The 16653-nt window shown below is 37.8% G+C and overlaps 1 protein-coding gene and 1 long non-coding RNA gene across 7 annotated transcripts in view; one reads left to right on the forward strand and one right to left on the reverse strand.

Moving 5' to 3' along the window:
* Window positions 1-16653, reverse strand: part of Fhos (Formin homology 2 domain containing) — a 179948-nt gene that overhangs the window by 124844 nt on the left and 38451 nt on the right. For both annotated transcript variants that reach the window (XM_026819781.1, XM_026819783.1), the window contains exon 2: window positions 1138-1247. In XM_026819781.1, coding sequence (XP_026675582.1) covers window positions 1138-1247 — 110 coding nt within the window. The remainder of the gene's footprint in view (window positions 1-1137; window positions 1248-16653) is intronic.
* On the forward strand, window positions 6430-11152 carry LOC113465252 (uncharacterized). 5 transcript variants are annotated; one of them, XR_003390092.1, is made up of 5 exons: window positions 6430-6730; window positions 6941-7280; window positions 8886-9674; window positions 9911-10085; window positions 10147-11152. It is a non-coding gene; the product is annotated as an uncharacterized LOC113465252 (long non-coding RNA). The 5 variants fall into 5 exon arrangements; XR_003390093.1 differs by having other exon boundaries at window positions 8886-9143; window positions 9612-9674; window positions 9911-11152; XR_003390089.1 differs by having other exon boundaries at window positions 9911-11152.

Here is a 16653-nt window from a genome sequence, read left to right on the forward strand (position 1 = left end):
GGCACATTTTATACATATTTGATATTTCAATATATCTGATCAAGTTACAAGTCAATCTCTACTTACGACGACGACACTGATGCATTATTCTTCATATAATCCTCACTAAATTATCTTATTATTGTCATACTATTTTCTCAATATACTATGTAACTTGATGAATAAACAAGTTGGAATTATGTATAATAGGGCCTACTTTTTTCGATTAGGAGCATTCATTCTATGTATAACAGTTCACACTAGCACATCAGTAGCCTAGATCAATGTCATCGATCTCTCACGGTTCCATAAGTGCACAATTCGTTACTCTGCTATCTTGCTGACTTAATTTGATTTAACACGACCTCGGACAAGGATCTATTTCCCATTACGCTTCCTTCGCTTCGCGTTAACCTCGAGAACGTAACAGGAATTACATGATATCAACAAATTCCACTATTTTTTTTCTGTTACACATTCTTTTCTCAGTTATAATTATCTTGAATAATAAAAATATTTTACTCGTTACACCAAATATGTTATAGTAACAACCATAAATACTCAACGATTTTGAACACTTAGTCTAAATTAGGGACTCAATTTATTATACATGACTCTAAAAGGGCTTCATCTACATTTACGATCTTTTCGTCCTCCACTGGAAACGCGCCTCCAAAGTTTTCTCATATATCTTAGGAACTGTTCCCTGTATAATTCAGTTGTCCCAACATAGATTAGGCGAAGTACATCGAATCCCGCGGGATCAAAGACGGAAGCTACCAAGTTCTCAATGCATCCTTGCAGCCACGACAAACAAAATATTCCTCTCCGCAACAAAGTTCCCTTAATTACGTGATTAATCATGGAACGGTATACCCGGGATCCATTACGTAATTTTCGGGTAATACAAACGCAAATTGAAATATTAACATTTGATAAACTATCCTCAGTGAATTTGCACAACAAACCAACGTATTAAGCTGAAACTACTCTTATCAGGATATATTATGGAATGAAAATAATTGTTAAGAAGTTCAATGAAGTTTTCATTCTATTTTCATGTCTATTGATTGGAATGATTATTAGGTCTATTGACTATTTAGCATTTGAAAATGAAATCTGAAGCGATAGAATCTTAAAATTATGTAGAACACTTACTTAGTCTGGAAGCCCTCGAATTCCTCCTGCTGCTCGCTGATGGAAGCCTCAAGGTCCAAATAAGCGCCATAATCGCCGTCTTTGTACAGCTGCAGCGCAGTGTCATCAAGCTGTAACATAAACAGAAAGTAGGCTAGGTTAATACGTATCAGTTACTCATAAATGCGGAGTGATACATAATTCTAAATGGAATCATAGAAAGCGAAGCAGTTAAAGTTGGTAAAATAATAACTCTCATAAACACACCGGCAATACCCATAAAACATTTTTCACTTTCGTACTACATTTATTTGAATTCTGATAACTATTCCAAGTGCTGTCCGTTTGATGGGCTAATGACATTTCAGCTTCCTGATTCCCTAACAGTTTCTCAAGATTAAAGACCGTATTTCGCACGTGTCGTATAATTTTTCGCATCAGCAGATAATGTTCATTTTATATCTTTATGAAGTACCTATGAAACGGTTCAGCACGCCTAGGTGAAAAACTGATAAGTAAGGGGCGAAGGATTTATAACGTTACGATATGACGGTAGTCTAACGGGAATTTATCGGGGATGTAGAGAATAGAAATGTATACAGACTATAGACTAGTTGGAAATTTCACAGAAATTTGTTGGTAGACACGAGCGTCGGCACGTATAGTTTGGTTTCGTGCAGAAAGAGGAGTGAGAGAGAAAGAAACAGAAGTTTTAGTTGCTACTGCTATACTGTTTACCCTTGTTACCTGATCGCAAAATGGAAACCCCTTGATTGCTCTGTTAATTAAACTAATTGTCAGTTGAAATGCGACTCCGGTTGATGGAACAAATTATCGTGGAAGTAGTCAAATTATCAGTTTTCGTACTTCGATTATTATAAATATGTAGAGTGATGCTACATGCAAAAATATGTAGAGAAAAGAATAAAATTTTTTACATACGAAAGTCACCTCTTTGCAACTTTCGCCCAACTTAATCATCAAATTTATAATCTATGTATAAAACAATAATGTTAATTATTTTTATTTATATTTTCTTCTGAGATTACTAAATCAAAGCTAATTGAGCTGTGACGTGGAACGAATCTCAATTAATGCAGAGGAAGACGTAAAAGAGTAGTGGCGAGCAGAAATGGAATCATACCTATTTTCGCAACATCGCTTTGTCCCCGATCCCATAATTATCGAGCGAGATATACTACGACTTTAGTGGACCGTAAGCTGGGAAGCTCGTCACAAGACAGAGATCTACTCTTTCTTCATAGACCAGTTTCTCGGCGGGTTCCGTGGAATGAGTTCAACGTACGAATGGGTGCCTCGCGGGTCGACAATCCGGGTTAATGCGGCTAATCCGCTAAATTTATCCTAGGATCATTCGGTCCACGCATGCACCGTCCATGCGACACGATAATCTCTTCATCTGGCATCAGGTGGTCCTGATCGGCTGGATACGCTAACATTAAGTCACAGGTTTGCGTCATTCGCAGTCGCAAAAATAGAAACGCCGCCGGGCCGAGTTCCGAGGTTAATTGAATTACATTAAAAATACGAACACCGAGAATGATGGTCGTGGAAGTAACTTCATCAAGCTGTTCTTGCGGTACAGTTTCTTGCGCCACGATTCTATGTTCCTTAGATTTTTGCAAAGCGAATTAACTCCTGGTTCACGGCGAAAATGTTTCAGCGTAACGTATTGTTTCCGCGCGTTTAACTCGCGTCGCCGACTACCAAATCGTCCAACGATAAATCCCGGAAGGTAAATAACCCTGACAGAAATGAAGCCCTTCTTCCCTGGGTTAGTCCCTTTCTTCCAGACGACGCCGCTTCGCGAGATTAAGATCCGGCTGTTTCCACGGCACGTTGCCAGCCTAGAAGAAATAGCGCTACGGGGATGAGAACCGAAAGATATTACGGAGAACGCGAGAGAACGGGAGCAGATGGTTCCTTCGAAAAGGAGAAACAAAAAGAAGTAGAGAGAGGAATAGAAAGAGATGTGCGGCAGAAAGTAATTGAGGATAAACCGAGAACGAGGAGACAAGACGGAAAAATAGTAGCGAAAGCCAGTTAAACTGCCGCAAGGGAAAGCTAAACGTCGTTTTAAAAATAGTCTACGGCTATACCTAGGCTGCCATATTTGTGATTACGTCCAGAGTGTCGTCGCCGCCGCTAGGAAAGTTATTTTCCGCTTCCGCGCGGACTGCGAGCCGTCCTCATTTTCGCTTCATCGAATGATTAATCAAGTGGCACTAATCAATATTTATTGGTGCTTCGTTTACTCCGAGAAATGAGATTATCGAGACATCAAATTTTCTTTCGCATATTTACTGCGTGGTAAGTCCCACGCTTTCGATTTAACAAGGAAAGTAAGAAACCGAATCATTTTCGTGTTTTTCTTCTGTAATTGATACCCACACGAAATTAAACAATATTAAGAAGACCCAATTTCTTGTTATGATATTAGATTACTGAAATGGACGCTTTCCGGTTGTGTTTAATTTTATCTTTTAATGCGCAGAACGTAACAGGCTTGATTTTTATAGCAAGCAGATGCTGTGTATTTATGGAGGACACATAAAATCCAGTTTTACAATCCTTGTTTATAACAATTAATTCTAGCCATAACAATAATTCAGTACGTTCTCGTTCTCACTTATTTTTCGCAAACAGAACAGAAAACTGTTCTTTAAATGTCGTGCATCATCAACACCTGACCAATAGAATGAAATGAGGAAAAATTAAAGTAAAATAATAATAGTGCGTGTCTTTGGGATGTAACAGCGAGGTCTCATAGCGTCTGGGGAAAGGAATCACGCGGTTGACCCATATTTCTAAAAATCCCAGCTTCAAAATAGACTGCGCTGCCGGCCGAGCATGAGCTATATTGCAGCAAGCTCAGCTTTCGGTCGAGCACGCGCTGCATTTCTCCGGTTTCTAGGCGTCCCGCATTCGCTCGAAAGTGAATCGGCCCTTACGTAATCCACGCGTACGATCTCTGGCCTTCAATCTCCTCTGGCGGAATTGGTTAACCAGAAGTGAAACAACGGAGCACACTATGCGCCATTACCAGAAACGTTCAATGCTACGTACGGAACAATGGCCCTCCGTTCGTTACTGGGTAAAACGTTCTGAATACTGCATACAGTGATACCTGTTTGAATTATTAGGTGCAACAAATACAGCGTTTGTATGGATATAATATAAGTAGTGAAATAAAAATTTATCAGTAAATATACAGTAAGAATGTGGAAAGGCATGTATGTATCATGTACATAAATTTAAAGATAGATATCAATCTAAGCTTAATGAACTGAACATAATGCAAAATTAATTATACCCTCTAAAAGCACATACCAAACTTTGCTACCAAAAGAAGACGCTCAACTATAATTCTGAGGCTGAATAAACTTTCAAATGGATGATCATATTTTTTTATAAAAATACATCGACTAGATTCTGAAAATAGTAAGATTGATAGGGAACAGCCAAGTGAAAACAGTCCCCGCGCAAGTCCGATCGCGAATCTAATTAATTATAACATTAATCCAGTTTTACCACGCTCTGATAGTTCCCCCTTCCGATCCACGCTTTATGGGAAAGTTGTTTAATTAACCACTTAAAGTCTCACGGGTCTCATATGTCTTCCTTGCGGACAGTTCAATGTTGGCGCACGTCCCTGTGGCATGGACGCTCACGAAACTTTTTCGTAAAACATACGTGGTTGTCAACGCGTATCAAGTAGTACTAGTCTCCTTAACGAACAGACACGCAACGTCTGTTTTCTACGAAAAGATTAACTATGTCTGAAAATATCTTGTACATTTGACCTGTAGAGAAAATGGGGAAAAACCGAGTACCATTTTTTAAAGTATGCGATACAAATAACCTGATAAAGAAAAATAATATATTTAACATACATTGGTTTTCTTTAAATGTAGACTCATATAAGAAGGTTCGAGAAATATGTGAAGAAAGTCTTATCGCTTCGTTTGATAGGCAGGTATGACAATAGCATTCGGTAAGTAAGAATACAATTTTTACATAGATAGCAATTCTAGCAGATAAGAAATGGAGATAGTCGATCTTATCTAAATGCCCGATTTTCTTCCAAACCAAAACTTGTACATTTTAGTTTCTAAATCTCATAACTGATTGCACGCTGTTTAGGATATTATTAAGTTTGAATTTTATATTTTGTTTATTGAATGAAGAAGCCTTAGAAAACATGGGAGTGACATGGGGAAGATTACTCGAAGATGACTCGTTACAAGAAGATATAAATAGACTGTTACAGGATACATAGACCCATGCCATCCCGTATTAATTAAGTAGCACGTCGATATCGATGGGGAAAGTTGTAAGACTTCCTCTAATACTGTAATGTATGTAGTACACACGATGACACAACTGCACTATCTTAATTACGACTTAATGCGATAAACCGCCGTGGAATGTGAGTTACATAGGACTAGAGACCGATTACCAAGTTCTGGAATTCCAGAGATTAGAGCCGAGATTTCTACGGCACAAATCGAGAATTAAATTACTAGCGATCTGATAAAATGTCAAGTGCGATAATTAATGAATCAAACTATTCAACTTATTTTCCTTATCGAAAGACGAGGAATTTCTCCTAAACGTTTTCGTCGAATCAATAGTCATTTCTTATTTATGAGTATTTTATTTTCTATTAATGTTGTTTTAATTTCTATTAATTTTAGTTTGTTCTGTGAATGAAAATAATGAATAGTTGAATAAAATTAATATGTAGAGAGTTACGTAAAATTGTTAGTGCGTAAAAAATTATTTTTTATATGCCAATTGCTATGCTAAAATTTATATTATGCCAATTGCTAAGCAAGTGTCTAACAATAGCACCCTAGAATATTGATTCGGCATTGTCCCAGGACGATTTGTCATTGGCAAATTAATCAGACATTGTCAACAGTTAGATCGAGATGTGATTCAATTATGGCGATTGTAACATTTGGCAAGATTACATCGTTCGGAAGGGAAATGTTTTACCGAAATTTCGATTAAATTAACAACGAATCTTATCAGTGCTCATTAAACAAAAACATTCATACATTTTGATAAATAGAATGACACATTGACAAGAAAATTTTTATGTAATGTTGTTTACGTATCTCACTGTTTATTCTGCACATATGTACACATTCTTATATTATTATTAATTATTTTATTGTTTTGGTGTACGTAATATCTGTATTGAATATTGAACGATATTAATTACGCAGCGCATGAATATGTTGAGAACGTGTCAACGTTAATTGATAATCGTCACCACGCGGAAAACAGACAGGAACTAATTTGAATTTGAAACGATCGCCATAAGCACGAGATTCTTAGAACGGCTTGCGAGAATGGAAGCCCAGTTAGCCTAGCGCAGTTCAATAGTGACGTGGGCGGCACGTGGGCACGCGTATACGTTCCTCTTCAATTACGTATGAGCAACGGTATAAACTATAAAGGAAGAGATGTTGCCGTTGACACAAGAAGCCGAAGGAGAAAGTGATCGACCATTCAACTCAACCAATTCTCAAAATGTAAAATAAAAACGTGAAACGTAGACATCAAAAGAGACAAAACCATATTGGTTCGTATAAAAGTGTTATCATTTCATTTTCTTAATCTAAAATTAAAATACGATGAACGAAACTGTCAACATTTGTGATAATTAAAGTCAAGTCATTTAGTCTACTGATATACAAACTCAATGAAATTCTCCTCTTTACGCCTTGAAAAAGTGAATAATTTTTCCTCTAAATCCACTCAAATGCATCCGATACAGTAGCACTCTTTACAGATAATACGTTCAATTAACCAGCGCTCTTAAGTATATTTCTCAGTACCAAATACCCGCGATCTGAAAACTGTTTTTCTTAAATTCCTGTAACAAATCCACGTGAAGGTAGAGAAGAGAAAAGCAAAGAGTAAAACGAACGCGAGGGCGAAGAAGGGAGAAAGAAAAAAGTGTGCACGGAGGAACTCGCTTAATCGTGCGATAAATTAGTTCAGTTGGAACTAGTGTGGAAGGGGTTGTGGGAAACGGATGGCGCATTCGTACCAAGGGTAGATCCCATTGGGCGAAACGAGAAGGGTGAGTGGTCCAAACAGAGACGCGGAAGGATTCAGGCTGGTAGTAGGTATGTAATAGTTTCGCGCTAACTTAAACTCCGCGCGATCACCGCCGCCGGACGGCGCGGCGCGGTGACCGTGTAAATTCGCGTAGAAGCTGTCGCGGGTTATCGTGTGTGCGCGAGATAATGAAAACTACAGGAAACAGCCAGCGGCGGGTTCTGTTTCCGCGACATATGAACGCGTTCCACAGCCACGCTGGATACTTTACGTCTACGTTGTTACCTAGAGAGTTGTTAATGCTCCCCATCTCCCCTTCACTTTTTTTCTCTTCCCATCTCTGTCATATTTTTTTCTACTTCATATTTCTTCCTTTCTTTCTTTCTATTTCTTGCTTTCTCTTATCATCGATCGGATGAATTTTGCAAACAATTTTCAAAATTTACATGTACACAAATTTTCATTACATTCGGTTTTCGCGAAACAATTTTAGTCACGTTATTTATCAGGCACACATGTCTCCAACGTTTTCTAAATTCGCTTGATAGTTGGATACAGACTAGACGGACAAATACATTAAATAAATATATAATGAGTTAAATTAATAATACACGGTGTATGAAAAAAGTTATAGATTTTTGATCAATTTACTTTTAATCTGATATCTGTATATTTAACTGTTCATTGCCATAATTAATGTGTACGTAATTTGATTCCATTCAAAACGAATAACTGATAATTATTCCAAGCGTGGTGCAAGACGAGATGTAATTTCGCAGGGAAATTATAATAAGTAAACATAATCGTAATAAATCTCGATAATCGCGAATGCGTAATATGCGAATGCACGTCGTGAATTACTTAGCTGTTAAATACTCGATTTCTGTTCGTTGTCAAATTAGCCCGAAAGCAACCACGAAACCGCGTATGTAAATTGCGCGTCCGTTCGTCCGGGCAAGTGCATTTTTAAGCGTGTTTATTTTCGATTATGTCGACTGGTAACCCGGGCGCGGAAAACCGCGCGTAAAATATTCAATGGAGTAGTGACGGTTGTTCGACCAAGCACGGAATCGGGCTCGAATTAAAATTTCCCGTTCGCTCGTACGGTGAAGTGGTGCGCGTTCTTTTCGCGGAATTTGAATATGAAAACGGAACGAAAGTTTGTTTTCGGACATCCGCGGATGGCAAATTCTGCTGAGTTGGGAACACCGGGTGGCTGGATTTTAGATAGAGCGATCCCGGAGATAGGAAGTTACGTATTCGCGAAACTTATTCGTCGAAGTGCTCGAAAAGCGATTTCAAAAGCGTGCGATTAAGTTTGATGACAAAAATTTATCGGTTGAAACCAACGGCGACAGGATTTATCTGGTAATGAATTTTCCCGTTAACTACTGGCATTCGTCAAATTGTCTTGCGTTGCTTTTGATAATATCTGATGAAAAAAATCTCACGACGTTATTTAAAATATTTCGTTCTTCAAGGCAATAAACTGACATAAGCATATAACAAAATCTGTACAGAAGCAGATTCGTTACATTAGCAAATTTAGATATAGGCAGACATAGAATATTTATAAATTTATCATACTTTTCATTATTATATTTTCGATTACACCCAGACAATAAGCGAAATTTTTTGTTTCGGGATACAGCAAATCTCTCCCTTTGTTCCAGCACCTGGAGGAAGGAGGAAAGTGCGACTGCTATTCGAGAGGCAGCACCGGCTTGCATAAACACAAGTTGATTTTTGCGCAAGCGAACGAACGAGCGACCAATCGACGGAGAATGCCGCGCTCGCTTTTGATTCAATAGAACCTGTTTACTGCATGAATGATTGAACGGTGCCGAAGAACTCGATTCGAGCATCGCCGATTACACTAACATCTCCCGCCGATCGAGCTGTTTTTTGGATGAGGATAAAATTAGACATCGGTCGTTACGTGTGTTGGCTTTAAAGTGACTCGATCGTCACAAATCGTATACATAAAACATGGAAATTGAATATCAAGAAAATCAAATGTGGCTCCGTTTTAGTATTTAGAACAAGAGTATGATATGTTAATCGAAAACTTTTTCTTAAGGATTGCAATAATTGTTCCACAATTGCGAAAACTTATAGTTTTTGAAATAAGAAACGTCCTAATACTAAAGTGGTATCATTAAAATGGTAAAATCAGATTTTTTAATAAAAAGATAACTCGAGTTGAGAATGGAAGAAAAAGACAGAAAAATTCAGATGCTTAAAATATTTGCGAATTTATCGTCACCGATTAATAGAGAGCAACGTGAGCAGAGAATGAATCACGTTCATTATCAGAATAATTAAATGTGCCAATTTAAGTGCCACGACAGAAATCTAATTATCAGCAGAGTAATAAGCGCTATTTTTCTCCGTTCAAGATGTTCGTCAGAAAACGTGAACGAAAGACATGCTGCAAAGCGTATCCACGCAATAACACGGAGGTAACCGTTGTTACGCAATATTTCGTAAATAATACGGTTATATTCCATCACGATTACCCAATCGAACGTACAACAAATTACCATAAGTCATTAATCATTTCACTGCTTCATCCAGAAAGGGGATAGGAATCCGTTCTTGAATAAATCATAAGCAAAATTCGAGACATTGCTTCTCAGATGCTAATTCTTATACATCTGTAAGTTGTACTTGTTACAATTTTTGCACATTTTTACAGTGGTGTGTATGAATCTCCTGCCGAGAGATGTAGACACCGAGGAGAGGAGGCGAACGAGAAACAGGGCAAAGCGGAAACTGTAGGAACAATATGCTAGAAACGTCCAGCCAGCCAGCCAGCCAGCCTCTCCAATCCCCTTTTCTAGCTCTTCCGTCATCCGCCACTCTTAGCTCAAGTATTTCGACCAGAGGAGAGGATTCTTACCACGGGAATATTCCTTTGTTCCTACTTCACAGGTTCTTGGGCGATAAAGAACACAGGCTGGAGAGGCATGACATCTCATCTCGAGAGCTCCACTTCAACCACCTCCTCCTGTTCTCGCTCGGCCTTTCTCTATTTCTCTTCTCTTCGACTTCCAGCCCTATTCTCGTCTATTCGCGTGTCGTCTGACGCCCGTATCATCTGTCTCTTTCCAATGGCCACTTCGTACGCTCGCATTTGTTGAAGTTTTAATTACGAATAACTAACTCTTAATGCAAATCTCCGTTCCTTTTATTGTCTTGTTACATTTTTTAAGCTTACACTTAATCCGGAGATTCGAGAAAAACGTGTTTATTCACTTGTTAAGAAATTCGAATTTTGTGAAACGTGAACAAATAAAATGTTAAATATAGAAATATAGATCTGTCGTTAAAAAGTTGGAAGCTGTGTATATGTATATGACACACTTAAAAAGAGGCTGAAGATGAAAGGCTGAAAGGAGAGAGATATTCGTCCACGGTGGGCAAACAAACATTGCCGAAAGGACAAGTTTTTCGTGCAATCGTGTCCTTGAGGATCGATGGCCACTTCACGGGAACATCGGACCCATCGTGGCTACTGGCTACCGGTTCAAGGACAGTCACGGTTTCCATGGATTAAATCAATCGTCCCGTAGCTCGGAGGAGAATTTTTCTATCAATCCGGTTGCACCGCATCGCGTCGCGACGGTTAAAACTTTAATTGAGCACGATCCCGATACTATAGTAAATGTTGTATGTCCAAGGAATTTCGCGACGCTCCGTGTAACGCTGTACCGGATATCAGCTAGGATCTTTGAGAGTGTAAGTACGCGGCTTGTTTAACCGACGATTTGAATATGAAATTAGAGCGTGACCTGGTTCGAATTAATTCCCGCTCGACGCACCCTTTCGCCAGTTTCTTCAGTACACGTTGTTTTATCTGTCCTAGTAAAGAATGACTTCGTGCAGTACGAATTGTAAAATCATGAATTATTATAATAAGAGTAAATGTACTGTGTAATAAAATGGTCCAATGAAAATCTATACATTTCTAATGTTAATGATCACGATTTTTAGTGTTAATTTATACGAAACCTAAATAATGTTTCTAAAGATTGCATATGCTTTATCTATTGGAAGTATTTGAAGAAAAGAAGGAAGAATGATTACAGTCTTTTCAAAATCTGCCAGCATGTTCTAAACATTACTAATTATGATTACGTTACAATTTTTCTGTTATTTAAGATAAAACGAATTTATGATATCAACAGGAATGCGAGGCATGTAGCGAATAGTTAAAATGTATTCATGTACATTGCAAGGGAAGTGACGCAATAAATATTTTCGACAGCATATCATCAAGTTCAGTGATCGCGAAATGATTTCTTCGAACTCGACTCGAATAATGCCAGCACGTCCTGACGCGAACGCGATAGAGAAAGGTTGGTGCGTCGTTTAACCCACGATTTACGGATGGTGGCATTTTATTGTCATCGGCCGTTTGAATACGATTTCTTGCACGAGAAAGTTGGCGATTTTCCCTCGGTGCACCGCCGCGCCGCATGAAGGAAAGTTAAATCGACCGAGCCTGTACGAAGCAGCCTCTCTCGCTACCAGTTCAGTGCCTTAGGACTATACAAGTCTGATCGTACCCTGTCCCGTCTCGTGTTTTTTGACACACGATCCGCGCGCATGGATTATAATGAGTGCCTCTAACGGCAAACAATATTGGAACACCAATCCTTCGCGTATCTCAAATCGCTCGCCATCTTACAGAACGCTCTTATTAATTTCATGATCATTGTTGGATACCGCGTTAATTTTTAATTATTTTCGTATATCTCACGTTCAGTTTTAGAGTAGTAACGCTGAATCATGTAAGATAAGACCGTGTTACGATTGTACATATTAGCCATAGATTTGATCTTGTCCTCTCTCCAAACCATGGTTTTATCCCTTTAGTCATCCTTGCCCATCCTTTTCTTTTCTTCCTTTCCCGCTTTTCTCGAATTTTGAATCAGAATCAGAATACCGTCTTCCAAGTACTGTAAACTTCTATCGGAATAGAAATAAAGATACATCATACTTACTATTTCAATATTTAATATGGTACATTGAAATAAAATCGAAAGAAACTCGCGAAATTCAATAAGATTTTCAGTTAGTTCTTCAATAACCGATATTGAAGTCTCGAAGTTCACAGCTGATGGCTGATGATGACGATCAAGGTTAGGAGGATGGAAGACGTACGTCCCTCTCTTTCTGGTTCGCTTCACATTGCACAGGGAAACTCTGCCCAAACTAAGCGAGCGGGCGGGCGGGCGTTGTGCAGCTGGCGTGCAATTTGGGTGGCCGAATACGCTCGAGAAACTTTTAATCATGTCCAACACTTCGTTCCCAAAGACGTTAACTGTCCATAAGTCTTCAATAATCTATGTTTAATCTTTTATAACTACTTAAATCCAATAGTTTATACGATAATTTTCTTGTATATTTCATCTGTTCATCGTGTCCCAATAATTATTCTTCCATAAATATAATAATTGATTATGTATTATTTATATTTAAAAAATTACTCAGTTTTGAAATGAATACGAATATTAATGGAAGTGACTGTATGTATGTAGTGACCACACATGTAGTTCTGATAATTATAACTATCACTCTAGATTTATCATAATAAATGTAATCGCACCTTTATCCTTTTACTTTTATTCTCAGAACATTTCGAAACCCTAAAGAAACTTCCGGCTGATACAGTATATCTGCACCAATCTCATATTTCAAAACTTTGCAGAACTTCCCAGCTTCGGTTACTCTTATCCTCTAATGTTCAATTTTTAGAAGACTAAGCGTCACGATTTTTGGTCTTCATCAATACTTCTAAACTTTAAAGCAAAATGCGTTTCACGAATAGATTTCCTGGATTTTCCGACCGAGAGAAGACGATAGAGAGATAACTCATTTCGTTTAAGATTATATTAAATATTTTCATCGAGTAAACAATGAGACCTTCTCTTCATCAGATTCTATGCTAATTTAATCTCGGGGAATATGAAATGGAAAAATAGAGAACCTCATTCTCCTAATTTATCTCGGCCCAAGTTAATTAGCGACGGATTATAAAAGTTACTGAGAATGGTGGAAGTCGAATATTAAATTTGCCGAAAATGCACGTAACAACACTGTTTCCCTTCTTATCCAATATCTGTTGAATAAGATATAATATTAACAAACTTATATTCTGCAAATAGAAACGTTAGAAAAAATTCAGTTTTATCAAATTGCTTCTGTTCGTTGAATTATCTCGCAATATGTCTGGAAGATTTACGCCAGCTGACTCTGCTACAACTTTCGCAAGACGTGAGCTGGAACACGGTTTATCGTCGTTAATTGAGTTTAATTAGCATTATGAACCTTAACGAAATCGATAAAAGAAAAAAGAGAAGAGTCATGATCGATGCGAGCCAACCGTGGTTTTACGTGGCCGTAGAAAATGCGATTTAATTACCAGTTTGAGAAGGGCGACCTATATAAATCAGGGTCTCTCTCGGAATCGCGTGTCGTAATAACTACCGCGGTAGTAACACTTATCGTAATAAGTATCGTAATAACTTCGCGATAACTATCAACGGGTCGACGCAATAAATATTTTTGATAATCATGAACAGAAGTACAAAGAGAGTGGCGTATCCTGTTTGCACTCCCAAAAATATGGCCATCGTATATATGTGTTTAATTAATAGAATTTAATAGTAATTAATTGGTACGATATATTTTATTGACCGACGCATTGTGCAGATTGGAAATCGACTTTTACAAATGTGTACTTGTTTCCAAGTTAGGGATGATGTTGCAGTAGACTACTCCCAAACCATCCTTTAAATTGAATCATCAAAGCCAATAAAGGTGTTTGAACAGTACTTACAAGTTAAATTGAACATCTCATACGGTACATCAAAACAAGCATTTGCCCCAACTTCTGTAGTGTCCTATGGCAGTTGGGACAGTTACTTTAAATAAATACAGATCCGACCAGAACAATATGAGACAATTTGAATATGTACACAAAATTTTAGTACAACTATACTAACCCATGTATGATGATGATATGATTCTACATAGATAGGTGTGCGAGGGAGAATGATATCAAGGTAGTAAAAGACAATACACATATACCTATGTATATTCTCGTTTATACCACAGAGCATTAAACTGATAAAGGACTGATGGTGCGAATCACTGGGACACAGAGAAATGCTCTAATGTGCTAAAATCAACGTTATATCTCGCCTCAATTAACTGGCAACGATCTCGCTTATCACCCACGAAATCGACTTTAAATCTTTCTGGAAAACAAACCTCATGTCACTATGCAAACTATTACACACATATACGTCTGTATTAATAAACAAGAATCATGTACTTTCACTGAGATATGATTGAATCGGAGGATCAACCGAACGGGCATGAGAGGAGGTGGAAGAGGAAGTTAGTACCTTATGAATATCGAAATGAGTGAAACCCGTTCGTTTTGATCGTTTCATTTCCAATCCCTGGCCCAATTCTCAGGGACAATGCACGCGTAGATACAGACTGAGCGGATCATGTCGCACCACCCTGCGGTTCGACATTATTCATTTACATGAGTTCTGCTTGCACGACGGTTCGAGAGAGGATCAGTGAGACCGAAAAAAAGATACGCAGGATGAAGGTTTTGTTCTCGGTACCACCGACCGATTCCGTTGACAGCATTCCAGGATCGTGATCGAGGGGCGGTTTGTAATACAATTTCTGAAGTGTAACTCGGTTGTTCCAGTTTCTCCATTCGAAACGAGATTCGATCTCTGAATTACATCGTTATTATTTCCTAACAGAATTAATGACGCTTTAGAGCCGAGGTTCGGGAACTGAGATTTCAGAGAGTGATAACATTCTTTAAGGGATTTTGTACTGTTCTTGTATTGTGCAATAATTTACTTCACAATCTTTGATAACTGGAAACTCGTAGCTTTTTAGAGTGGAATATTCTAGACGATATCTGTATCAAAATTTAACTGGTAATGTTTACAATCCATTTGCTTATCTACAATCAACATGTCATTATTTGAGAGGGAATATCTAAAAGCATTCCAAATCAAGAATCACGTAATATTAATCAGAATTTTGTAATATCGATACATCTGATGATTTTGGATAAGAACGATATGAATTTTTCGCGATAAACATTAAAATAGCCGTCTACATTTATTCGGAGACACTGTTCATTTTTACGATAACAATAAAACAATCATGCGAACAAAACAATAATGCTCAGTCACGTTTAACGACATAACGTTATCAGCTTACTCAGGCTTTTCGAAATTGTAAAACAAATTATTTTCTACAGTCAATTCGCGATAAGCGTTTTATTTGTAAGATTACCAATTGTAAGCAAATCGTTTTGAATAACGAGACGATACAATACATATCGAGATACAAATACTGCATTCAATTTTTTGATTGCGATGTTGGATTCAAGATTCAAACACGATGTTTTAAAACCTTAACGAAGAATGTGATTTGTACAAGAGTAAAACTGACTGGCAAAGGACTTGGCAGGGATTCGTTGAGCGATAAGCTTTAGCAAAAAGTGTGGTTTTAAGTTTACAAGGATTTTACTAATGTTTGTAGTGGAAGGGGAGTCGTAATTGTAACCACTGCATTTGGATTTGAAAGGAAATATTGATTCACCTATTTGGAACAAAGCCGCAGGCATCGCAGTGCGAGTCATAGTCAATAGCTTAATTATTAATTGATCATTCAAATCAATAATTATGTAGGCTGGTCATTCAATAGCGACTATGCTGAAAATTTCCGTTTTATTTGTTTCAAATCTGATAAAGAGTATAATGTCGATATTAATAATGCAATCATTAAAAGCGTAATATTAATCATGCAAAATCTGAAGTCGGTAGAATGAAAATAATTAACACCGCAGGATGTTACTCATGGTTAAACTGTTATCGATGTTATCTAGTTAGTCTGCGTTTAACAAGTGTTCACTCATTCAATGCAAATAAACTGGTGAATACCTCTTTATTGTCGAACGTTACTTTCCGGGGCCAGAATTAATCGATACCCGAAGGCCGCGCCGTGAAAGCCTGGATGTAGATCGTACGATAAATTAACACATATACAAGTCACTTAGTCATTCGCGATCGAATCGGGCCGCGATCTACAGCATACATCGTTTTGTTCCGTTGTCAGTTTCAGTTTTAACTATCGTTAGAGTAGGCGAACGAAATACTGAGCACGTATTAAAAATCTTCTAGCTTCACGCTGTACTAACCCTATCATGGATTTTACACGTTTCCTCGTGTAACAAACCTTGTTACCTTGATACTTACCTGGTCAATTTGTATCCTTTCCATTTCAAGCTGATAATGACAATGAGAACTAATGACTAGGCTTCAAATTTTTGTGCAAAAAAACATTTAGAAAATAATTTTTTTTAGCGTTTAATAATAATAATACGTACTT

Source organism: Ceratina calcarata, unplaced genomic scaffold, assembly GCF_001652005.2.
Source record: "Ceratina calcarata isolate Rehan_Ccalc_2016 unplaced genomic scaffold, ASM165200v1 scaffold162, whole genome shotgun sequence".
NCBI classification, from domain to species: domain Eukaryota; kingdom Metazoa; phylum Arthropoda; class Insecta; order Hymenoptera; family Apidae; genus Ceratina; species Ceratina calcarata.